The 25,389-nt window shown below is 42.8% G+C and overlaps 5 protein-coding genes across 7 annotated transcripts in view; 2 read left to right on the forward strand and 3 right to left on the reverse strand.

The window, feature by feature from the left end:
- Positions 1-25,389, reverse strand: part of LOC126565809 (DNA ligase 1) — a 390,847-nt gene that overhangs the window by 20,215 nt on the left and 345,243 nt on the right. The window lies entirely within an intron of this gene.
- Positions 6,827-7,421, reverse strand: LOC126565569 (baculoviral IAP repeat-containing protein 5). Its single transcript, XM_050222759.1, has 3 exons — positions 7,293-7,421; positions 7,033-7,212; positions 6,827-6,965 (listed from the first exon to the last, which is right to left on the reverse strand). The coding sequence occupies exons 1-3, from the start codon at positions 7,419-7,421 to the stop codon at positions 6,828-6,830; spliced, it is 447 nt and encodes a 148-aa protein (XP_050078716.1). The 3' UTR covers position 6,827.
- Positions 8,687-11,167, forward strand: LOC126565379 (ras-related protein Rab-14). 2 transcript variants are annotated; one of them, XM_050222549.1, is made up of 5 exons: positions 8,687-8,690; positions 9,723-9,836; positions 9,914-10,094; positions 10,170-10,352; positions 10,985-11,167. In XM_050222549.1, the coding sequence occupies exons 2-5, from the start codon at positions 9,731-9,733 to the stop codon at positions 11,160-11,162; spliced, it is 648 nt and encodes a 215-aa protein (XP_050078506.1). In that variant the 5' UTR covers positions 8,687-8,690; positions 9,723-9,730; the 3' UTR covers positions 11,163-11,167. The 2 variants fall into 2 exon arrangements, with proteins under 2 accessions (XP_050078506.1, XP_050078505.1); XM_050222548.1 differs by lacking the exon at positions 8,687-8,690 and adding an exon at positions 8,865-8,883.
- Positions 16,706-22,107, reverse strand: LOC126563836 (uncharacterized). Its single transcript, XM_050220607.1, has 3 exons — positions 21,971-22,107; positions 21,193-21,880; positions 16,706-20,304 (listed from the first exon to the last, which is right to left on the reverse strand). The coding sequence occupies exons 1-3, from the start codon at positions 22,019-22,021 to the stop codon at positions 16,706-16,708; spliced, it is 4,338 nt and encodes a 1,445-aa protein (XP_050076564.1). The 5' UTR covers positions 22,022-22,107.
- LOC126565015 (cyclin-H) overlaps positions 23,272-25,389 on the forward strand; it is a 203,019-nt gene continuing 200,901 nt past the window's right edge. Inside the window, exons 1-5 of one of the 2 annotated variants that reach the window (XM_050222153.1) lie at positions 23,272-23,416; positions 23,485-23,681; positions 23,759-23,960; positions 24,023-24,363; positions 24,448-24,622. In XM_050222153.1, the coding sequence (XP_050078110.1) occupies positions 23,300-23,416; positions 23,485-23,681; positions 23,759-23,960; positions 24,023-24,363; positions 24,448-24,592 (1,002 nt within the window). In that variant the 5' untranslated portion in view covers positions 23,272-23,299 and the 3' untranslated portion in view covers positions 24,593-24,622. Of the gene's footprint in view, positions 23,417-23,484; positions 23,682-23,758; positions 23,961-24,022; positions 24,364-24,447; positions 24,630-25,389 lie in introns of those variants that run through there. The other variant, XM_050222152.1, reaches the window with a different exon arrangement.

Consider the following 25,389-nt stretch of genomic DNA (forward strand, 5'->3'; position numbering starts at 1 on the left):
GGTGGTATTGGCATAAGAATGGTACCGGACTAGCCGACACTGAAAGTCTGTTCAACTATCCATATGGAAACGAAGGCGTGATAAGTCCATGTTTTCGATGACACATCTGCCAGAAAATATTAAACTCACACTATACTTAGATGCGGTTGAGGTCTAAAAGATCGTATCTCAAGCATGGAAAGCATTCCCTGAGAACAGCATCTACTTTGCGATATATTACACATCGCATAAAATTATTCAAATTTGGTTTTAAATGTGCAAAGAACAGCGACAGTACACAACATCTAGGAGGAGAGTCCCTTGGCTCCTATAAGCCTTTGTCGTAGTATCTAGTTGTTATTATTAGTATCTCATTTTATAGCGTATTTCAGAGCAAACACCGAAATGCAAATAATTGCAATTAGGCTGATGAAATCTTCATCAAAAAAATAGACGATCCACTCTCCTTGTTGATCATCATTTATACTGTCATCGTGCGAAATGAAATGTATTATTTTTCTGAATCCAAGCAAACTGTAATTTCCCCCAGCCAGATCATGCGCCCATGGTGATGTGTTGGAACATTAATTTATTTATTTGCACGTCATTCGATGTGCTAGCATAACGCTTAAAAATAAAACAAAAAAAAAGGCGCTTTTTACTTGCTGTTTGAGAAAACATCAGCACACCGAGAAGTCTGGCTGGTGTGTGTGCGTGGGGTTCGCGAGATAGAAAGCATACCCACGGTGCCCTAAATGTTTGGCCAGTGAAAATTACAACTTTCAGTCGACACTCCATTACGATCCTGAAGGGATGATGCTGTTGCGGGGCAATTAGACGACTCTTTGAGAGCTAATGATGATTCATGATCATTAAAAAAAAAATGTCGGATGTGTAAAATGATTCATCCTTTAAGAATGTCGATTGAAGAACTTATGTGACTGTCTCTTCTGTTTTGTTATAATTTTGGGACTTAATTAAAAAAAAAACTTTTCCCTTTCCTAATTTGGTCAATCTGAGCTCAAAATTTAGATGACCACTGTACTGAGAGTTGATGCGATTCGTTGCAATTTCTTTTAGTCAATTGCACAAGACCTGCCCCGCACATCTTCACATCTCATCTGTTCCACCTTCGCTCCCGTTCAATCTTAATACCTAGGATCTCGCAAAAGATGGAAGACCGCACCCGATCCTCGAAGCAACAAAAAAAAAAATTTATATGTGCATCCCTATGTATGTCGAAAAGCAGCTTCCATTTGCATCAATCCGCGCGATGCACCAGGACCGACCACCATACATGCACATGTGGTGGAATCTGCGCACAGAGAGCGCAGTTGTACGCAGTTGTACAGAAAATATGAAAAATTGTGTATAAAATGAAATCACAATCGCAAGATCACCAATCCCACACCACCACTTTACCCTGGGGTTGGACGTTGGGGTAGAAATAGGTATTTTATAAATAAAACACCGTGTGTCCGTTTGTCCATCCGGCGTGTGTGGGGTGGTAGGTGATGGTGGTTATTTTGTTCTTGTTGTATGCTCTCATCTCCCACACACACACACACACACACACACACACACACACACACACACACACACACACACACACGACTCGGCACGCCGATTTGGGCCGGAAACCGAAACACATCTCAATGACCTGTTCAGGATTTTGTGTAGTAAGCGCCATAGTGCGCGCCTCCCAACCCACGGTCGGTAGTGTAGTGGTGTCTGCTTTTCACCGGTGACATGCGCAAACGGCTATTCCTGGCTGCGCATGTATGTTGGAGCTTTCGAGTGAGACGGTTGCCAGTATGTCGGTGGACAGTATGGACACTAACGAACCTAAGGATGAGGATGGGCGTACATCAGAAGGTACATTAACCCAAGTTGGTGTTGTTCCATCTCCAGCTAATTCTATAATTTCCCCCGAAAAGTCTAAAGACCTGAGTTCTATTTTACAAGGAAATAGAACCACAACCCTCTTCTGTCGTTGAGGTGGGTCTCATAATCCCGGACTTATCCAACAACAACAACAACAAAAAAAACGTTCCCCGAAATTAGATAGTGACTAAAAGCAAGACATTACTTTACCAACTGTAATGATTTGCATCATCAGTTCAACCCCACACCGAGATTCATCCCTTCATAATGCCCTATACCACACAAACACACACACGTAGGCACACATGTTCCGGCATTCCAGGCGGGGTAGAAAGTGGAGGCATTGGATTGAAGATTTAAAAATAGGTTTCCACAGACACAGCCAGCAAACACCTCCAGGGGTGGTAGATGTATCTCCAGGGGACACTGTGGCGCTACCACGTGATTTCTGTCCACCATCTTGGTGCTCTTTGGACATGACGCGCATACACGCATATGATAAAAAAAAAACTTCCAAATCATCGGAGATGTGTTTTGGGGCAAAAACGAGGACCTGGGATTTAAATTTAGGAGTTCGACAATCGACCGTTTGACCAATGGGGCAGCTTTTTTTTTTGGAAAACATCTGCCATCCGGTGGAATGTAATGTGTGTCCGTCCATCTGCCAAAAATGTTGTACGATGATGCGTGACCATGTGATCAGTCATCTAGTAAAATATAAATAAAAAAATATCATTATCAGAGTTGAAAGAAGTTCCAATAAAAATTATAAATATGAGGACAGCTACATACCGGATCTTCGGATAAGAGCAGGATGATCTTCCTCAGGGATGAATTTAATTCTCATAACAAAATCTAAAAAAACCTATATCCGTTTCCTGTTGTGTGACGATTGGGTGTGTTGCATCTCAGTGCCATAAATTGTAGCTACCCAAGCCACGCCAATGCCTAAAAGTGCAAGCATCCTCTCCTACTGGCTTGGAAGGTTCCACAGTCCTGCTGTAACACAAACATCTGGAAGGTTTACAATTTCCAATTCAAGGATGTTGTTTAAGAGACAAAAAAAAGGATCACCATGGGACCAAAAGAGTCTTTCCAGTGAGTGGGCAATCTAGTAGCGCCACAATCGCGGAGAGTTGAAGAGAGACAGCGACAAAGTGTGTGAGTAGAATGCAAAAGTCCACACATGGTAAGCTGATGGGTTTTGAAGTTATCAATTTCCTTTTTGTAGACTTTTGTAGACAACATCTTGATGCATAATTGGTGCTTTAAAAATTTTGAGGATAATTTTGGCGTATGCAAAAGCGAAAGAAAAAACTTTCTAAAATTCTTAGCTGATCTGTTGTCTGTGAATTATGCAACGACTTCTTGCTGAACGCCACCGTTGGCGACGGGGAAAACCCTCCGATCCACGCGCCGTACTGCGCCGGATTATGTAACTGTTGATCACGTCCAACGCAAACCGATCGTACTGGTTCAATTTGCCCGCTCTTTTCGCGACGATAATTTTGATGCACAACCACAAAAACACATGTGTCCCGAGGATCTCCGGAGACTCCCAATCGAGGGAAAAAGTTACGGGTGCTCAACCACCTTCTACGGATTTTCGATTTTCAATCGATAGAAAAAATTCGGAAACACACATCCCATCCCATATGTCTCTTATGGCCGTGGATCTGGGAAGGGCCCGGTCGGGAACACTCAAGCTGAACGATCTGGAATGGCAAAAATATGGATTTCATAAATTTCACCCAGAATCAAAGCAGCCTTTGCCAAAAGCAATTTTCCCACTTCTTGGTTCCTTTTGACGTTTGTACATACACGCAGAGACAAACGCACACATGCACACACCCAGTAAAGTGTGGTATGTGCGTATTCATTTTGGAACGACTAGAAACAGCGCAAGTTTGTGCTCTACAGTGTTAGTCGTCATTTTACGATTCAAGTGAATAGGAGTAGGCTGGTGCGTCTGCGCGCTTTGCTGATGGTGGAGTAGAACCTTTCGAAACAGAGAGAAAAAAAATCCCTCAACTAGAAAAGATCCCTTAAAAAAAAAGAAAAGAACTAGAGGCTGAGATCCATCTCCCGAAGAAAAGAAGGCACTTGGAAGGCACCCCCAGAGGCACCGCATACCCCACACGTAGTGTCGAAAGTGCAAAATCAGCAAAAGAAAAAGTGCGCCATAGGGTAGAGGAACACCATGGAAATGGAACGAAACCGTATGCGCGTATGTGTGTTCGAGATTGAAGAGTGAGATTCTACGGAAAAAGGAAACATGTGCGCAGGACGGTTCGTGTTAGCAACCTCTGCTGGTGGTGCTGCTGCTGTATTCGAAGAAATAGGGCGAAAACCGACGGGTGAAGAAGAAGGCAAGACGATCCTTGACAGTGTACTTACACACAAACAAACACAGGGACAGAAGTGCGCGGTCTACTCGGCCTAACTCGGGTGGTGGCCATTTATAGAACTTCGTCCTCAGGAAAAGGCCTCCCCCCGAGCGAAGCGATCCGAGCCGGGCACGCGCGTGCTTCTCCTTGGGAGCAATAGTCGCTGCATCCAGTGCATTCTGCGTTCAGTTGTCGAACGGCTCGCATCTCCCGGTTTGTGTCCGTCCTCCGTCACGTCGTGCGCTGTTATATTCAGTTCGGGATGATTCAAAGGAAGTTTCGCGTACCCTCATGTGGCCACAATACTAAGTGTGTCTGTGATTTCTGCTTTTGAGAACTTCGGCGTTTCGGCAACCATCTTTGATACCACTTTTCTGGCAAATTGCTGACAAAAAATTGCGTGCTACGAGTGAATCTTTAACACAGCACTCTTTCTAAGATATCGAAGTACCCGTTTGTGTATGTATCCACGTGTGCCTTGAAATTGAAATGAAGACTTTTATCGCGTTTTTATTGCGGGTTGAAAACTACAGTGCAGTGTGTTTTATGTGCAAAACTAATTCCATCTGGTAAGGCTTCCTTTTTTTTGGAATTCGAGATGTCCTCTATTTGAAAAATTGCCACAAGATGGCGTCAGAGGAAGGAAACCGCCATAAGGAAAGTGTGTGTGTGTGTGTATTTGGGACGACAGGCCTAAGAGGAGATGTTTTATGTAATGAGGAAAAGTGTCCCAAGAAGATACATTTTGAGATAAGTTTTCATATTGGAATTCACCCTGTTAGTAGGATCAGATGTAGCAACTTTGCTATTTGACGTCATCAGAGCCTTCTAGCTGAAGAGCAAAAGAAAAGAGGATGCATTTCGGTCGTTGTTAAATTGACCACCAGTTAGGGCACATTGGTCGAAGCCAGTACGGTACACCACATGTGTGTGAGGTTATGGTTTTTTTCGGCTTCACTTTACTGCACCGGAAAACGAAAATATGGTGTAGCGTACCGAGCGACTGAATATTGTGTTGCAGCGTTGCGAACATGACAAACACGTGATCACCAGACGGCTTTTTGCGGTGCGGTGTGTGAGAATGAATGTTTGGAAAGGAGAACAAAAAAAGGCGGTGACAAAACTGATACTACATTGCGGCAGTAAGAATCCTCCAACCGATGATGCTGTGCGTGAACGTTCTTTGACATCGTTTTTTTGGCGGCTTCATGTCCCTCAAAATCCTGTTGTTGGTCGTACTGAGTTTTTAAACATATGCATTTTTTAATTTTTCTTCCAATTTTTTATTTTTCGCATAATCGTCCCGGAACGTTGGAAGTATGTTCCAGCATCCAATGAATGTAACCAATCATCGTGCCATTACTAAAAAGCTGCGAAAGTTCCATGCTTCCTTGCATTCAATAGTATGTTTGAAAACCCTATGGAATGTAAAGAAGTATGGAGCGCTCGGGCTAGTTCTACACGCACATCCTTTTAGCATTTTTTCGTTAAACCATCAAGCAACCCATGAACCGCGCGAGGAAGACAACTCTAACTAACTACATATTCTCATCATCCAAAGAGCAGCGGCAGCACGTACACGTCTTCATTCTAGCGGAGAGACAGAGCCCGGCTATTTATAGCGTAATATAGCCTCTTTTCTACCCAATGCGTCCTCAATGTGCCTCGTCTGGGCGCACATCGCGAATGTGCTGCGCTGTTGCAAGTTTGTTGGAAACACCAACGGAACTACACGCACGCGGATGAATCTTGCGGCTGTAACTGAGCCGTAACGAAGCGGAGGATGTAAAAATATCTTCAGCTCTGTGAAGATGCGCGACAGGACCAGCTCTACACCGTTGGCAGCTGCGCCTGCGTAATACGCTCTGCGGGAGTGGGTAGAGCGGGCGGGCGAGACAAGCAGCCCGGATGGGCAAACCTGTACGGTGGATGATTTATTTTTAGAAAAGAAAAACTAGGCACACACGTTCGTCACTTTCGCGTACAATCACATTCGAAAATATGTCATTTCTAGTGTAAGAAGAGTGTGTGTATCTGCGTGGGATTATTCTGTAATGAGCGGTCTAATTATTCAACTTTTGTTGTACGGAGGGATAGCAAATAAACCATAAATTATCCATTTACGTGTATTTAAAAGAAATCTAGTTTTATTGGTGAAGAGTACTTTAAAAAACGAAATAAATGGAATGACTTACTTTCCAACGAGCGATTAAAATTATTTGTTCATTTACATATGCATGCAGATATTCTAGAGAATATAAAAAATGGAAAATAATCCGAAACCTCTCCAAAAAGAAGCCAGTTAAGCAGCTTTGTCCACATTTTCAAATCCGCGCATCCCACTATCGTTTGGTTAATTTTTCTCTAAATTGACTAAAATCGAAGGCTTTTTGTTTAATTTACAAAATGATTCTTATTATTTACCACATCATAACGCCCGGTACGTAGTCGTGTACCTTTTTCCTCATGCATAAAAGGCGCACCTGGCTGGACCGCCTCAGGATGTCAGGATATGTGCAGAAGGATCATGGGAATGGGCTATAAACGTAAACGCTATTCCTAATCCAGCCCTTAAACTTAGTTCGTTCGTAACAGTTTCTCCATCTCCTTCCGTTTCTTCTCTATCAGCATCTTGCCTTTGGTCTTGAGGGTGGTGTAGTTGTTTTGAAACCTCATCTTCAGCGTTGCCATCATGAGATTCACGAACTCTTCACACTTTTGCAACAAAATAAAAGTGAGGATGTAAGTACCGATTTCACAAGCGCCTTCAAGTGCCACTTACCGTTAAATTCGCTTCCGCCCGGCCATACTTCACAAACGGACACTGGGGTGCATGTTTCCGGTGCTCGCTCCACGGATCGTCGGATTCTTCCCAACCGTCCAGCTCTTTGCCACACACGAAGCAGGCGGCAATGTCGATCTCGGTATCTGTTCCATGCCAATAGAATCCGGCCTCTGCCATCTAGAAGGATCACATTGCAAGCAAAGCAAAAAGAGATTATCGGTCTCGAACGCAAAGCAGGCTTGGTGAATTTTGTTTACCTTCTGAACGCTACACTGTTTGTCGTTACGAAAGGGCCAATGTTTGAAGCTTTTCTCACGATCTTCTTGGAGTAGGTATATTTTGGAAATGTTGGTCGTAAGTTCCATTGTGTTACTGGTAGTTTCCATGTGTTTAACCAACTCAGAGGAATCAGACGGAAAATACAAAGCGACAAATCTACAACGGTGATCGTTTCGGTGGCTGCTTTGCGGGCTCTTCGCAACACTTTGACAGAAAGCGACGTTTGAAGCTGGTCGCCATTTAAATTTGTTAACAACATAAACACAGGGGTTGGATCATTGTTGCTTTGTTGTGGTTGTGTGACATTTGAGTGCTCAAAGACAGCCCGACAACGCAGCAGAGACCCTAGAAAAATGACGATTTTTTTTATAAATAATATATCCTGATACAATCGTTACTAAAGAAATAAAACGAAACTCACAAAAAATACATATTTTTCAGCTGCAGGCTACCTTTCCTGCTAATGAGAAATTTAACACAAAAAGTGCGTTCGCCTTCATTTCTCAGCTGCATTTTCGGGCCATCCGTAAGGGTAGTAATAGGGAGGGTTTCACGTAATAGGGAGGGTTTTTCGCTTTCACGCTACTGAGTGAAACTTAAAATGTTATTCCCCACGATGGGTAAATACTGTATTAGAAAATAATATTTGAAACTTTAAAGAAATATAGTAAAACAATAATTATTTTACTACGCACAATACTTTTGTAGCGGAGCACCCCTGCAAATGAGCGATTGTCAAAACGTGCAACCTTTTTTATCACCCTCACCAGTCCTGTACCTGTCATCATCATCATCACCATCATCGCCTAGTGGAATTTGTTGTAAATTTTGCAAACGTATGGTGGAAGGACAAAAGCAAGCAGTTAAAAGCGCAAAACGGAAGATCGTGACGTTCTTCTGTAGGCCCGGAATCCAGAATCTGTCCCGCCGCGTAGCATATAAGGCCGTCGACAAGTCAACCACAGCAAATACACATCTCGATCGATTCTGCCTGCCTGCCCAATGCGATTTGCATGCACAGTGACGCACAATGTGTATGTAATTACGCCTTTTTGTGTGTGATTGAGTTTCTCCGACACGGGGTCCAAGCAGGCTAGAATAAAAACACCAGGCCAGAGACGGCTTTGGGTAGGGCTGCAGCAAAGACAAAGGTTCCTGTCGTAGTTTGCTGCTGCTGCTGGAATATACGGTCAGCAGGATCCTCCCCCTGAATTGAATGTGAATCCAAGTGAAACTACTGGAAGCAAGGAGAAGGAAGTAAGTAGTACGGGTGAAAGGTGAACACAAAGAGGGGAATGGGGGAAAGAGGGGAAAATCGAGGGGAATGGTGGGTGGTAGTCATAATACCCAGTGGCTCCAGCCGCTCAGCAGGAAGTGTGTCCTCGATTCAATTACTCATGTCGATAAAATCGTTTTTTTTATGCTCCTTTGTGGCCTTGAAGAAAGCTGACAGTGGGTGTGCAGTTTTGGGGCTTTAGGAATGAGAAAACTAATAACACCAGTCGGTGTGAAAATGCGCTGGAGAAAAACACCTCCCAATCTGATCATTAGAAAGCTGCAATTAACTACGTACGTACCTTCAACGAGTGTGTGTTTGCGTGTGTATAGAGATGGATATGATTCAGTGGCGCACATACAAAGCTTCCCACCCACTGTACCAACTGGTGCTCTTTCGGGGACGTTGTTGATGTTATCATTATCATCGCCATTGTCTGACCATTAGAAAAATCGTGTGCTATGCTCCTCGAGCGCCTTTTTCTGCATTTGGTTATCTTTTTTCGCTTCAAATATAACTGCAATTAATAAAAAAAAAAATTAGCACTTTTTCAGATCAAAAACAGCAACCACAACACGGAACCTATCGGAATGACCTGCCGTATTAAACTGCTCAGAGCAGAAATGTTACCTAAATGTTGGTAGAAAGTGCGTATTCTATGCAGCCGATACACATTTCATGTTTGTTTGCTACCCATTTTCATTAAAGCGACTTTACTCGCTAACTTTACGCCTCTCACAACAATGAGCACGCCTTATCAGCAGAATGCAAATTTGTTACGGTTTGCCGGATGTGTTGGTACAACTTTCCGTTCTGTATGTGATGGGAACCGAACGACTGCCCCCCAAGGGTGGAGGTGTGCAGCGTTAGAATATTACCTACCAAACGGTTGAATAGTGAGCTTCATTTATCGCCACATTGGCAACTTATTCCACGCCCGGTTTCGATCCGTTTTAGAAACACAGCCAAATATGAGCTTTCTCGGTTCTGTGTCCCAAAAACTGTACGATGGGTTCGATAAGACCTATGAAAGAAGTAAACTGTGAATTCACTATAATTCTCTATAATTTGGAAACATTTGAAGTTTCAATAACTGATACTCATTTTTCCTTCGTTATTTCCCCCATTTCAGTATTCATCATGTCGGCCGGACCGTATAATTATTCGTATATCTTCAAGTACATCATCATCGGTGATATGGGAGTGGGCAAAAGCTGCCTGTTGCATCAGTTCACAGAGAAAAAGTGTAAGTCGGCCGTCCGTGCCTTCCGTCATCCCCAGTCGTGGTAACATTCTGTAAGCCTACCGATTTCTCATTTTCAGTTATGGCAAGCTGTCCGCATACGATCGGTGTTGAGTTTGGGACGCGTATAATTGAGGTCGATAAGCAGAAAATTAAACTACAAATATGGGACACGGCCGGACAGGAACGGTTCCGGGCGGTAACGCGCTCGTATTATCGTGGCGCTGCCGGGGCACTGATGGTTTACGATATCACACGACGGTAAGTAGTGGTCCGTTGCTGCTTGTAAGTTGCTTAGCTGCATTACATTGTAACAGTTTGTTCTCTGTCCTGCAGGTCTACGTACAACCATCTGTCCAGCTGGCTGACGGACACTCGCAATCTAACGAATCCCAGTACTGTGATATTTCTAATCGGTAACAAATCGGACCTGGAAAGCACACGCGAGGTGACGTACGAGGAGGCGAAAAATTTTGCCGACGAGCATGGCCTGCTATTTGCCGAAGCTAGTGCAATGACGTAAGTGTGATTCGGAAGGGAAGCCATTTTTTTTTCAAGTTGACGGTTAGAAGTAGTAGTATTGTCTGGAAAGAGTGGAAAATGGGAAATTTAGCAAGTCTTAACCCAAGATAAAGAAGAGTATGGTATGAAACCATGGTACACAAAGCGTAAAATTGAGCGTAAACTCAAAATTTGACCAAAAAATCTGTCAAAAAGTTTACGCTTGGTGTACGGGGGGTTAGTAAATCACGAATTGAAATACCAACTTTAGCTCATATATTATAGTTTTTGAAAAGCACCACATATTTTGAATTGATTTTATTTATTTACGACATATTATTACGGCTTACCGCCGTACTGTGTCATATATTTGAATTAAATAGTGGATATTTTCTTCGGTTTTTATTGGTTGTTTCTCTTTTTCTTAAAAAAAATCCGTTGAAAAAAAAGTTTACGCGACTGCTCTTGGAGCTACAAACTTTTTGACCTACAGTTTGTTCCTTTTCCTTCAAATCAAGAATTTTTTTTTTTTGAGTTTACCTTCCCGACCTTCATCCCGAAATTATGCTTTGATTCATTTAATATTTAAAACTCCATTTAAATAACTAAACAATTTAACTTTTAATTATATTTTTCTTTCCATCTTGCAGCGGTCAAAACGTCGAGGAAGCATTTCTAGAAACCGCGCGAAAGATTTACCAAAGCATCAAGGATGGCCGGCTCGATCTGAACTCGTCCGAAACGGGCGTCCAGCATAAGCCGGCCCAACCAGGCCGAACGACGCTCACCAATGATGCGCAGACGAACAAGGAGAACTGTTCCTGCTAGGAACCTTTGCTGCTACGGTCCACACCCACGCCTGTGGCATTGTCTTTCCTTGGAAGCGCATAACCGATGCCGAACGTTCTTCAGAACAAAAAAGGGTGAAAATCCATTGCGCCAAACTTAGTTTGGCAACCAGCAACCAGTTTGGAGAGGAGTAAAGTGATGGCACGATCTTTATTGGAGAGTTGGTAGATAAACTGATCGTTTACAAGCTTTCTATAGACTTTTTGTTGATATTTTCTACAATCCCACTGCAAACGCAAACATTCGAATTAGGATATCTTTTTTTCCTACCAACATACACACACACACATCCTTGCAATTTGTTAAGTTAATTTTGTTGTTTAATAGTATTGTGCGGGATAAGTAGAGAGATAGAAAAAAGCACGGACGGATCAAATGTCGTTCCAAAGACTTCGAACAACGCGGTTACAGACTGGACCGATTTTAAGTGATGAAGTAATGTGAAAGTATGTGACCCAATTTAGTCGGCTCGATAAGAAGTTGTATTTTATTTTAGTGGCAAAATATAGTAAGAAAAAGGGAGAGAGTTTTATTTATGTTTTTTCCCCGCAATTTATGTTTTATTGTTTATTTTAGTTTTAGAAAAAAACCCCCAGTAAAACAACACTCACATCATGGTGCATCGCGCTGCGCAGGATGGCAAGACACAATCTAACCATAGCCCGTATCACAGTGGTAATACATAAACACTTTAACATTGATTGTTAATCATAATTAAAGTCTTTGTATGGATAAAAACATGTAGTGTGTAGGTACGAGAGCTGCTCGTCCAATCGGTGAAATATATGCAAAAGACAATTTGCACCTATTAATGTGTGTTTAATCCCATACATACACCGCAATGAGGGATTGTTTTTTGGGGCGAAAGCTGTGTAGTAAATGGAAGTCGAAATCTGAGGCCAACCATAAAATAAAAGGCAAAGGCAAATGAGAGAGAGAGAGAGAGAGAGAGAGAGAGAGAGAGAGAGTGTGTATTTTCTATGTAAAACCCCCCCCCCCCCCCCCCATAAAGGAATCGCGGCGTGCAGCGAAATCTCAACGCGTTGAGTACAAACATGAAGAAACCAACCATATGAAGTAGTAAAATTGTGCGACGGAGGATGCAAAGGTGTTTGAAACGAAAATTCAATAAATCAACTAATGATATTCCATTAAACGTTTAGTAAGTGAACCTTCCCCCTTTCTGAACACTGCTTCCTTTCTAAAGCAAAATCTAACTGATCGTTAACTTTAACTTATTAGTGCAAAGAACAGACGGAATGTGCGATCGAATGGGAGAACACAACAGTATCACAGTTGAATGCAAAAATAAAGTCTAAATTACTAATAAAGGAAACTAAAAACCAGTAACAGTTAATTTCTTGAAGTATTCTAATGGCAGTGGCGTAGTGTGAAAGTAGATTTGGTGTTCGGATAAGATTTTGTTGAGCAAATAACTGGTAAATCGAAACCTTCTTTTCAATTGATGAACACCGAATGATGGCACTGTTTTTTATTGCTAATCTTTAGTGCGGCTATAAAGACTATAAAAGAATGTGGCCGATGTGGGAAGGTGGAATGTGGTTAAATCATAATTGGCTAAAAATTGTCACCTCTAAAGCAAAAGCTGAATAATAGTAGATGAAAAATAAAATCGATCAATAAACCGATGGTCAACGTTTTCAAAGATCGTTGCTATCAAGGATCCAACATGAGAATTATGCTTGTTAAAAAAAAAAACAATGAGAAAGAAATCTATTTCAAACTGACCCAGATTTGGCGAATTGACAGTGATTTCAGTTTAAATTAGTGGTTGTGTGCATTGTGAAAACGTGACTAGCAACCCATCAAGATTACCCAGGTCAGACCCTAATATTCTTCATAATAGTAGGCTTATTTTACGTCTGATAAAGTTCCTGACAGTTCTAAGTAATTAGCCATTAACATTTAAATTAATTTTAAATGTGTGCCACCACCACCTAACAAACACAAATCAGTGCCGACAACAGCGTAGTACAGTACAACAATACCTCACAAGCGCCTATTCGAAAGGGATTTTGTCCAAAAAATACGTTAGACTCTTAGCCGCCAGAAGGATTTTTCCCGTATACCCGTCAACGCACACGGCGCTCTTACCATCGAGCAGCGAATTAGGCTCGCCAGACTCCGTTAAGCATGTCATGAGAATGGCACCGGACGAACCACCACGTTAAGTCCTTTTAGGTCATCCATCTCGTAACGTATCTAGGAGAGCAGTTTCGATAATCTCTCCCGCAGGACCTGATAAGTAAGTGAGTAGTGCGGCAACGTTTAGCTGTCTTGTGTTGATCGTGCGCGATCTACGAATGATGACTTATTGTGAATTTTTTGATAGTGATTAATTGAATGGGTTGTTGTCTATTATCGTTCTAAGTTTATGAAGTTTTAATATTCTGGGCGTGTCCATGTGTAGTCAAAGTTTGAATCATATTTGAGTACTAGAATTATGAACCTTGTTTGAACCTTGGTTTGGTAGCCACTCGGTGGAAGGAATCTACCCGATCCGGGTCATCCTTCAATACTGGAAATTATTAATCCAACAACGAGTAATTTTAAATAAACAAACAGCAGAACTGTTCGCAGGAAATAGCAGCCCACAATGGAGGATCAGCTGCAAAGTAGAAGAAGTATTTTTTTTGTTCGGCTGTTTCAACAGGTGTTACGAGTGGAGAAGTTAGCTCGGAATCAATTTCCATAAATTCAGTCCCCGTCTAGAATATCCAACATTCGATTTTTCTTTCATCGTACCCAACGTAATCCGGGGTTTCGTTCAGAATGAATGTTTTTATTGCAATTCTTCATGTGCTGTTTTACGGTATTTATGAGAGAAATTCTTTTGTTTTTTCGTTTCTTTGCTTAATACTTTTGTTTTTAATTACGTTAATTCCATCCACCCTCCCTATTGTGTGTGCCTCGAACGCAAGAGTAATGTGTATTTGCCTCCATCAGCTACCGCCATCAACGTTAACTGTCCGTTTAAATAAGTAAGACACGTTCGCCTCTAGCTGCAATTTAGTGCATACGATTATTTTTGCACTTTGTTGTATCAGTTTTGAGTTCGTATGAGCTTTGAGCACGAAAGGAGAGACAATGAGATACGATTTTGTTTATTTTCCTCTTACATTTTGCCATACAAATCGTTATACAGTTTCAAGACGCTGCTTATCACGCCCAATCGATTATGGAAACGAGCGACAATAAAATAGTATCGATAGGCGATTTTTTTTCTCTCTATGTTCTTTTGTGCACTTAGTAAAGCCGTTAGTATACGCTCAAAAATGGCGCTGCGTGCGGTAAAAGCTTGAACACCTACACAACACGCTTTGTCATGCTTTCGAAAGATTGTGACCGTGTGCCTGAGAAACGGAAAATCAAAAGCACTAAGTAACAGAACTTACAATCGTGCAGTTAGTATTAACCTGCTTATCCTTTGCTCTCCTACCAAATACAGCTAACGGCGTGATGGTGGTGTTACTTTGTAATTATTTTGGGCCCTTCAACAACAGCTTTTCCGCCGAGCCGAGACAAAACAAACGATCGCTCTCTACACCTAGGTATATGTCCAACAACTAGCCAACAACAAGTATGGAATGGTTCGGGTTTCCCTTTCGCTCAATTTCCTAGCCTTTTGTTCTCTATCACACTTAAAAAGCAAAAAACTTGATTTAAAAACACACACACACATAATATAGTCGCTTTCTTCTACTTGTTAGGCTCAAGAGTTTGTCCCTTTCTGGGGGTTTAACTCTAGGCTGACCAGTCCAGTCGAGATTTTGTTCGGAATGATCATCTTGTTTAGCCGTCCGTTGGCGATACTAACAACGAGCTAGTCTATCAGTGGACTTAATGTCTGTCATTTGTAGTAGATGCGATGTAAATAAAGCCAACAGTACGGCATTTTGGAAACTACGCACACAAACACACATTCCTTTCCACTTTTCGCTTTTTTAGTACTATCTATTGAGCGACTTCCTTGTAGCGATCGAGTGCGTCATTCCAGTGTATACGAACGAAAGAAGGGCCGTTAAGTCGTTATAATTGGATGAGTTCTATCTATATCTACAGACTGGTAATAGGCTTTTGTGGGCATGTGTGTCTGCCTGCTTGCTTGCTTGCTCGGGTGACTCTAATATATCAATTTTCCTTGTTACTGCCTTTAGCTTCTACTCACTGTAAATAGCGCTCTTGAAACGGCAAATGTCGCAAATACTCTTTTATATGCATTTCTTCCATTCGTTCGTTATCTATTAACCATATGCATTCTCAGCAGAAGTAGTAGGGTTCGGTGGATTTCAGTAGCGAGTGTAGGAGGCGATCGCGTGATTGCAATACATATGCCACGGAGAATTGTAGACTACTTTTTTTTTCCTAATTGCGTGACGTCGCGTAGACTCTTTTACTAAGCGACCTAAATGTGCTTACGTGGTTTTGCGAGCTAAATGTTAAGCGATGATTTAGGAAAATGGCGCCCACGTTTTGAGTCTCACTGGCCCATAGTAATAATACCGAGTAACTTAAGAATTCAAACATCTCCCTTTTACCAACACTCTCCATCATGTTTATCAGGCGTATATCTTCTAATTAAAATATCACGTATTCATTTCTCCTACCATTGCTCAACTTAAAAAAATGGAAAAAATAATATTCAAAAAGTCTTGAGAAGGGAGGAAAATCATTTGGCGTTTTGTTTTGTTTTTTTTTCTTTAAGACGAAAGGATTACATTTGTAAAAAATAAAATTGGCTATAAATGCCCTGTTTCCCTGCATTCTGTCGACTGCCCTCGTTGGGAGACGGAGGATCAACTGAAATCGCTGATGCTGTGTGTTCGTATCGAACCAACTTGGAGCCTAATACTACTTACTCTAGAGTAAACTGAAATCTCACTGCAAATAGTCTTGAAAAAAGTCTTAAAACTTAAAGAGGTATATGAATGTACGTAAAAAAAGGAACACAAAAGATATATTCATATACAGTGACCGCCGAAAATAAGACCACCAGCCATTGCCCATCATGTAAAAATAAGATTTTGAAGCCAATTTTCAACGAATCTGCTTAGTTTTTGTATCGTAAAATCGAATTGAACATTTTGGAAACACGATCCTGTTATTGGATGAATCAATTATTAGTCTTTCAATTATTAGTCAAATCAATTATTAGTCTTTGTTTCCGGCTCTCATGAAAATATGGCTATAACACATAATACCATAAAATAAAACTATACATCAATTTGAAAATTAAAAGAAATTTTTTTTTATAGAACTGTACTGGGACTCAAGGATTAGTTACGCGTGCGAATCGACTTCTTTAGGTAAAAAAAAAACTGACTTTAACTTTTGGACAAAACCATGCTGATGCTAAGTTCAATTGCTGATGATCGTTCTACCGACATTTTGGTTGAATTACACCTAGTAAAAGTATCGAAATCAGCTTTTTCAAATAGCGCACATAAAAATGGTCTTATATTACTGGCGATCACTGTGTATATCTTATCCCCCAAAACAAACTACGTCACGAGCGTCAAATCACCGCCAGTATTTCGACGTGCCGAGCTAACTTCCGGTGCCGACGCTTTTCGGGCGAGCAAATCTGATCCGGAAACACCACTACCGAGACTCATGCTCCCGTGGTAGCTGTTTGCCATCATCGATACAGAACCTGGCAAACTACTCTTGCCCCCACCACCGCTCGCCATCAGCTGCTGCTGGTACATCCGCCGATATTCAGCATACATCTGGCGAGCCTGGTTTAGTACGCGTGTTACATTGTGCTTGCGTACCATCTTATCGAAATGCATTGCCATCTCGTTGTAGTCCATCCCCGTTTTCATGATGTAGTCACGATGCTGCAGCAGTATTGTTAGGCAAAGAAACATAAGGAACGGATTGCCGCCACCGAACTCTTGCGGTGGTGGTAGAACTCCCGCCACTTTCATACTAGGAATGGTGCTTGTGGGGGGCAGTGGAACTGAGCCGATTCCAGTTGGTCCAGACTCACCAAAGTTCACATCAAGCGCACCTGGTTCGAGCGGAAGTGAAGAGATGATTGTTGGAGAAGCTAATACTTCCGGTTGAGACGACCCCGCAGCAACACTTTCTGTGGCCTGTACATTTACCGGTGAAACACCGGAAGCTTCCGTACCCTGTTCTAACAGTTCCCCCTCACCGGCATCATCGTGGGCCATATGCAACAGAGCCGTCGGTCGGTTATCGATCGCATTCGAAGCAGCATCGAAGAAAGGATTGTTGGGATGAAATTTAAACTTTACCGCTGCGGGTGATCTCGATAGCGGGGAATCATCCGACGAGTCGGAAGAATCGGGCAAAATCATCGAATTCCGTGCCGAACCCGGCACCGAACGGTCGCCATTTTTTCGAACCAACCGTATCGGTGTGACGGATTTCTTGCCCAGTGTCGTTTCCTCTATAATTTCCCCATCGTACTCTAGCTCCGGATGTTCGTCCGGTGTCGTTGCCGTACGCTGCTGTATCTGCGTCACCTCGCCCGTTACCATACCACCCGATACCGGACTTACCTGTTCGCCATCGTCATCCCCACACTCCTGGTGTAGTGGGTTTTCCCACACAAACACATCGCTGCTAACGTTGGCACTGGACGTGCTGATACGTTTGCTGTCTCGATTTTCGCTCACAATGCTCCCGGTTGCTCCTCCTCCCGTGCGCCGTCGACCCGGTTTCTCCCGGTACCGTACTACGGTGTCTTCCTTTCGGGTCTCCTCGGTTCCTGCTTGTTCGCCCGGGGAACGATCACAGATTTCATCAATTGATTCAATTTCCATCGCTTCTAGTGTGCGCGGTAAACTGCTGCCATTATTGTCGAGCTTGCTGTAGGCGATTGTTGTACGATTGGTACCGGCTGGCTCGATCGGTGCCATTGCGGAGTCACCACTTTCGGGAGGCGTTTCCAGATCTATACAACTGCTGAGCGTATAAAAGCGTTGCTGCTTGCTGTGGAAATCGTTCCCGAACACGTGTCGATCGAGATTTTCCAATTCTAGTCGTAATTCCCGCGTCATGGACGTTGTCATCGGGAAGTATTCTTGCGAATCATCCGGACTGCTACCATCTCCTCCGGCCGCAACTATGGCGGAAGACCCGACTACAAACAAGTCCGTTGGACGAGGATTCGCAACCGGTTGGTCCGGTTCTTCGCGTCGGATGTGTATTGGCGAAGCGGAAGTAGAACTATCGTCCACAATAAAGCTACTATTATCGCTCGATCGGGAAAGTGCTGTGGTTGTTGCGATCGAATCCATCCCCATACCTACACTTGTTGCGGAAGAATCGGAATCATCAAACGATGATTTTGTCAGCTTGATGACGGGTTTCGGTTTCAGCTCATTGTATTCGATCGTTTCCGTTGAATCGTCCCGCGATACCTCACCAACTCCCATCCCACCGGTGGTCGTGGTCGTCGTGTAGCTGCTGGTGGTAGAATCGATCGAACAGCTATTATTTGCATTGTTCGAAAGCATCTTTTTCGTTACCAAACGATCGCTAATGCGGCTCTTGTTAATCGCGGCAAAGTTAAGGAACTCATTGAAATTTTTCACCAATTTTGGTTTCGATTTTTCTACCTGTTGGTTTGATCGTGCCGTTACTGTTCCGTCTACCAGCGTAGTACTTCCACCGTCCAGACTATGCTGTGATTTGTCGAGTGAAGCAAAAATGCCTTTCCGACTTGCGGCAAGCTTTTCTTTGAGGTCGTGAAAATGTCCTACCCCACCCGTTCCACCACCACTCGAACTACCACCGGCCGTAGAAGTGAAATGTTTCTTTTGATTGCTTAGTTGTCGTGCGATCATTTTCCCCGTGGCGGCGGACGTTGAGAAAAGACTTCGACTGCGTCCTATTACGGGCGAGTTTCGTACACTGCTGGCCGCACTGCTGCTGTTCGTGCCGGGAGTTGAAGATTCGGTTTTAAACTCTTCAACGACCGGCTCCTGCGTGGAAACACTTTCCATCGATCCGTCAATAAAAGGATTCGTTTTGCTGGTGCTGCTGCCTCCTTTTGTGGCAGGCTGATGTTGCGGTGAATGGAACACACTGTCCTCTACATCGGTTGCATTGTCATCCTCACCCGGGACTGCACCTTGTGTCATTTCGAACCCTTCCTGTATGTTATCGTCATCACCAACGCTTCTCACGATCTTTCGCTGCTTCACCAGAGCGATCTTTGCTTCATCCAAGCTCTGGTGTACCTTTTGCACGTGTCCCACCTTGGTAGAGTAAATGTTTTCCCGCGTTATATTCTCATCCAAGCTAAGATTAAGCCGTCGGGACGCATCCAGCCGACCACCAACACCGACTCCACCATAGCGATCGTACCGGCTCGATTGATTCGCGAGTGGATTCGTCGAGGTGCAACAGGACGAGCTGAGCGACAGGGCCGAACTCTGCCGTCGGAGAGCGCAAACCTTGGTGTAAGGATTTTCCCGTGGTGTTCGCAACATTACCGAAGGACTTTGACTGGGTGGCGGATGCGCGCTTTCATCCGGTGGCGGAGGCTCATACTCTCGTTCGTACAGTGCCAACTCACCCTTCGGTGCCATCGGTGGTAACGAGCTCCACAGCACCTCCAACATCCGCAGCGCATCATCAAACGCAAATTCACGCTTCATCTCCAACAGCAGCCACCGGTAACAGAATAGCAAATCATCTGCCTGGTGATGTTTAAGATAGGCGAAAAAATCCGGATCGTAGTACTGTAGCGCTTCGGATAGGTGGGAAAACTTGAGCGTCATCGCTATACCATCCAGCATAAAGTTGCAGCTGAGCCGCGCCATGATGGCACAGAAGCAGATGTACGCCTGTGCCTCATCGCCCATCGTTACCAGCAACGGTGAGGCAATGTCCGACATGCCCTGACAGTAGCTGACGGCCGGATGATTCAGTGCGTACGTCGTGAGCACGTTGAACAGTGCGGCAATGTTCTGGTTGTCGTCGCTGCCGGCATAGAACGCGTGTAGCCGATCGGTGCGCAGGACATCCTTCCGTACCATGCTGGTCACGTACGCTAGCTCACCGACGATGTTCCCTCGCTGCATCGTACTGCGCCAAACGTCACGCAATCGATAGTATTCCGCTAAAGAATCGAGACGAAGAACATAAAACTATTAACTTTGGATATCTGAGACGTTCGAAGTATGCATTCAATAGAAAATTTATATAATAATTTTAGAAAATGATTTTTTTATAAAGCAGTCCTCAACATAAAACACTTTTGGGTTCAACTGGTTTTGGTATGTTGAACTGGTACGTAGGGCGATTTTCAAAATATAAACCTAATAAATAATGTTTTAAAAATATAAAATCTTCTTATTCTTGTTTTGACGATGCGTGGTCCTGCAGGTCATAAAACGAAACGCAAATATTACGGTGCGAGCCAACTTTAACCAACATCGATATAGAAACACACAATATTTTAACGAATCAGTAAAAATAGATAGTTATGGAAGCGCGTGCAGTTGATACGGAAAAAAATAAACCGCCAGTCACGTGCTCAATCAATTGCACGTGCTGCGCTTCCTCTTTTATGCTTCGTGGCCTGCTGTTGTAAATCATAATCCCTTAAAAAATATTAATTTGTTCTTGATGTTACTTGCGACTTATGGGAGTCTTGGCATGCTTGAACAACATGTCCTTCTAGAAACTTTTCAAAAGCTAAAACTCTAACTTTTGCTAGCTCTAAAGATATGATCAAAGAGAGGTGATAGTATGTCGAGATCTGAAGAAGAATATCAAAAGCACGTGGATATCTAAACAGTTGAAGCTTGAACTTAAACAATGTGTACAGATTTAACCAGATTTTTTTTCCAGCGGATGTTTGAAACTCGAAATGCATTATTCATTACAGCAAATCAAACCATTTTCACGGTTGAATGGTTACTAAAGGCAATGGCAAAGAAAAAACGTCATTCGTGTTGTAGTTTGTTTGACCTTGCAACTGAATAACCAAGACGATTACACATACCTGATTTCTTTTTCATGTATTCCATACGTTCGCGACCCGTCATGCCATCGGGGTAAACGTTCAGTATGTGTTTCCACACAACGCGCCTCAAGCTAGGATCGATTCCACCGAGATAGATCACTTTGCGCAGCTGTTCAGGAGCTAAAATTTGTCCAACCGAATCTTGCAGCTTGCGGAACTCGGCATCCGCCAATGGAGGCCTTATCGGTTGTGTTAGCAATGGATCCTCGACCAGATTGAACGCTCGCTGCACCATCGAGAACGTTTTCTCCATCTGGTTCATAATCAATCCGGGCAGCTTGTTCTGCACATACTTCTGCCCTGCGCCAATCGATTGCTGTAGCGATACCAATTCGCGCGGTATGCTGGTGGTTGTGGCCGTACCATTTCCGTCCCATTCCGAAGCTTCCGAGAAGGGTTTTATATCGACGCGAAGGTTTAGACATGGTTCACTCTTGCTAGCGATGGATTGATTATGGGCCCGCAGGAAGGCAGCTTCCAGATCCCAGTCGGACAGTACGACTAGGTAGCTTTCTTGTCCGTTCGCTTCGATCACTTTGTAGCTGATGCCAAAGTCGGTCTTTAAATCGAACGCTTTCGCAAGCAGCGAGTACAGCACCTCAAGGTTGGTAATTTGAGGATCTACGCTAAATTTCCTCGTTTCCGAAGGGACATTCTTCTCGCATTTCTGTGGGATAAAGTGGAACAGAAAAACACACATCAATTAAATCTGTGACAATGAGACATGCTTCTTCCGCAATAGCGTTAATGCCATTACCTTCACTTTCACTCGCACCGCTTCACGGCTCTGACCATACATTCCGGACATGATCGAATGCGTGCGTAAGGCCAACGGCAAGGACGAGAAACGTGCACGATAACTGTGACGGATGCTGGTTTTGCTTCGGTAAGGCCAGACAGCAGATACGGCAGAGGAGGATGTTCACATTAGTGTGCGTTTCTATCGCACGGATGTTTCTACGCCATTCAGTGTTACTATTGTTCCCGATCCGCAGGGCCCAACACACCTTTTTATGTATGCATTTTGTTCGCTTTCTCCTTTTTTTGCAACTAGCCTACCAATGTTGTACAGCCCAAAACCACCGACAAGAGTCCTGCCTTATCCTGCCCTCGCAAGGAAATGCAAGGTGGGCGCACATTGCAAATGTAGCAGCAGCACTACCATACGGTCACAGGCACGCGTTTGTATTGTTGCCACAATCAACGGAAACACCCGTTAGAACCGAGCAGATGGGAAAGCTCGAAACGATGAAACCAGCGTTTCCGTCTGTTTTTCTGATCTTTTTTCTACAGTTTTCCCTACTGATTTTGATAAACTATTTTTCTTCTTTGTTGACACTTTGACACTTTTGACATTTTGCATATGGTTTCCCAACGTATCGATAGAGAGGTGTGATTTGTTGGAAGGTCTTTGTTTACCTTTTTCAAAAGCCAATACTACACGGTTCAGGAAACTTTGCAAAAAGCGAATTGAATTTAGAGCTTCCAGCTGGTAAAAAAATAAATTTTTACACTTCACTGTTCATAACAATCATAACTTTAATGGGGCTATTGCAAGTGGTAATTTTGGTTGGAATAATTCCGCAATTTCGCTGTCAAAATTTCTATTCAATTCTTTTTTGATGGAAAATACCACACTTTGCGTGTAACCGCATCGATAGAATAATTCTTGTTCTGTCGAATTCATTAATTCCTTCCTTCGTAATTTGTGTCAAATCGTCAAACTGCTACGATTCATAGGCATGATTTGAGATCTAAATAATCATAAATGATTTTGTGTAGCTTCTTAACTGAAATTCTATTCAAGAATGCAAGAAATACAAATTTGCAAATGTCAGTTCAGGATTGTTTTTTAAATATCATTAAAATTTATTGCCCCGCGTAGGATTACGTTTAAACTGCGTGTAGCAAGTACATAAAATATTAGCAATCTGCAAGAAAATATTTGTATCTTATATTTTATCAATAAACGTTGACAGCGTGTGGTAAACAAAACATGCAAGTTTCGTTTGCTCACTCAAAAACGGTGTTGTGATCAGCGAGCAGCAACCGAACTTATCCGGGAAAAGCAAAAACAAGTGCAAAAATGTATTCCCTAAGCTCGCAGAAAAAATATTGGACGTTCAAAACAGAACAGGAACTGGCCGAGCTACGTGTGAAACAAAACGTGCAATTTATTACCAAGCATGGTGCCGGCATGACGGTGAGTAGCAGATTTGTGACGTGAGCGCGGGAAGCCGCTAACTATCGGATGCATTTGTTTCATCACAGGAAGAGCAAAAACAGGCCCACTTTCTTTCGGCTGACGAGGAGCGATTATTGCTGAAGCAGTATGAGTTACAGTTGAAAGAGTTTTGCAAACGGTTCGAGCCTCCGATGCCGAAGTACGTCGTGGGGACGGCGTTTCACTACTTTAAGCGCTTTTATCTAAACAACTCGTCGATGGACTATCATCCGAAGGAAATTTTGTAAGTTACCGTTTGTGGGATGGGTGAATTACACCATACAAGTATTTTATTGTTTCTAATTGCATTCCGGACTATAGGGCAACATGCGTTTATTTGGCTTGCAAGGTGGAAGAATTCAACGTGTCAATTGCTCAGTTTGTGGCCAATATAAAGGGAGATCGAAGCAAAGCAATGGATATCATTCTGTCGAACGAGTTGCTGCTGATGCAGGAGCTCAATTACTACCTAACGATACACAATCCGATGAGGCCAATCGAAGGATTTCTTATAGACATAAAAGTAAGTTGCTTTGTACGTATAGGAACGGTCGATTTTATTTATTTGATCGTCCCTTCTTTCAGACACGATGCAATATGAGCAATCCGGACCGTTTGCGACCGGGCATCGAAGATTTCATAGATAAAACATTCCTTACCGATGCACCACTCATGTATGCACCATCCCAGATTGCCCTAGCGGCCGTCCTGCATGCCGCTAGCAAAGAGCAGGAAAATTTAGATAGTTACGTTACGGAATCGTTGTTTGGTTCAGCGAAAGATAAGCTTCCCGTGCTGATTGAAGCCGTGAGAAGGGTTCGCTCTATGGTGCGTACGATCGAACTACCACCCAAAGATCGCGTACGATTTCTGGAGAAAAAGTTAGAAAAGTGTCGCAATCAGGAGAATAATCCCGACAGTCAGATGTGAGTAGAAGGGCCTCGTCCGGGTAGCTAACTGTATGGAAGGATATTTATTTATTTTCTATTTATTTAATATCATTTCCTTAGCTACAAACAACGCATGAAAAAAATGTACGAAGATGAGGACGATCTCGATGTGATGGGCTCTTCGTATCATATGAACGTTTCGGATGCTAGCCTGGATGTGTCGCAGTTGAATACCACCAACCCTGCCAACATGACCATTGATTAAAGGGGGCAGCAAATGTTTTGGGAGAAAATCGTAAGCAATTTTTCGAAACGTCTTATATTTTTCAAACAGCATCAATGTGTAAATTATTTCCTTCCTTAGAATGCGGAGTTTGGATTTTGTCCATGTTGTTCTTAGAATTTGATCCAAGATTAAGAATCATTGGATAAATTGATGCCAATTGAATAAAACGCTCCTACTTCTGTAATATAACATAATTTTCGGATTTTTTTTAGGTTTGTACACAAAGATAAGGCAAACTTGTAGCTCCGTTTTATATAACAATCTTTATTACAATCATTCGTATCACGATGCTTCCGTTTGGTGAAAATAGAAGTTGTTTCCATGTGTCATCTCATCTCTCTCGGGTCAGGTCGGACAAGGGCGTCAAAAAACTTCTGTTGGAAGTAGAATTAGTGCCGTTTTCAAAACAAAAAAGGAAAGAAAGCTAAACGAAACAATCACAAAATTCACCCCCATAATGGTTTTCACGTTCAGCATGAAAAATATTGCACACCATCGCCAGTATACAGGTCATAAGGAATTTTCCTGTAGTATTTGAAAGATTATCTAGCGGAAGTAATTGCAGAGCGTAATGCAACGCGACAAAAAAAGCTAATTTCTTCTCACAGAAAAGAATTGCTCTATAGCACAGAAAATGGTGGCATATTTGTGGTAAATAGAAGAAGAAAGAAACGTTTAAGCGTATAAAAGTGGAGATGGGGAAAACATTGGAAAAATTGGGCGCGCGCGCTTGAGCTTAGTAAAAGTAAAGTAAAATTGAAACTGTTGGTGCAAAG

The sequence above is a fragment of the Anopheles maculipalpis genome, chromosome 3RL (assembly GCF_943734695.1).
Source record: "Anopheles maculipalpis chromosome 3RL, idAnoMacuDA_375_x, whole genome shotgun sequence".
Lineage (NCBI taxonomy): Eukaryota > Metazoa > Arthropoda > Insecta > Diptera > Culicidae > Anopheles > Anopheles maculipalpis.

Coding starts and splice junctions, on each gene's coding strand:
- LOC126563836 (XM_050220607.1), bottom strand. CDS start 22,021: ATGTCCGGAATGTATGGTCAGAGCCGTGAAGCGGTGCGAGTGAAAGTG. Junction 21,881..21,970: donor CGGTGCGAGTGAAAGTGAAG/GTAATGGCATTA, acceptor TTTATCCCACAG/AAATGCGAGAAGAATGTCCC. Junction 20,305..21,192: donor ATACATGAAAAAGAAATCAG/GTATGTGTAATC, acceptor TCGATTCTTTAG/CGGAATACTATCGATTGCGT.
- LOC126565569 (XM_050222759.1), bottom strand. CDS start 7,421: ATGGAAACTACCAGTAACACAATGGAACTTACGACCAACATTTCCAAA. Junction 7,213..7,292: donor AACAGTGTAGCGTTCAGAAG/GTAAACAAAATT, acceptor TGATCCTTCTAG/ATGGCAGAGGCCGGATTCTA. Junction 6,966..7,032: donor GGGCGGAAGCGAATTTAACG/GTAAGTGGCACT, acceptor TTGTTGCAAAAG/TGTGAAGAGTTCGTGAATCT.
- LOC126565379 (XM_050222549.1), top strand. CDS start 9,731: ATGTCGGCCGGACCGTATAATTATTCGTATATCTTCAAGTACATCATC. Junction 9,837..9,913: donor TCAGTTCACAGAGAAAAAGT/GTAAGTCGGCCG, acceptor TCTCATTTTCAG/TTATGGCAAGCTGTCCGCAT. Junction 10,095..10,169: donor GTTTACGATATCACACGACG/GTAAGTAGTGGT, acceptor TCTGTCCTGCAG/GTCTACGTACAACCATCTGT.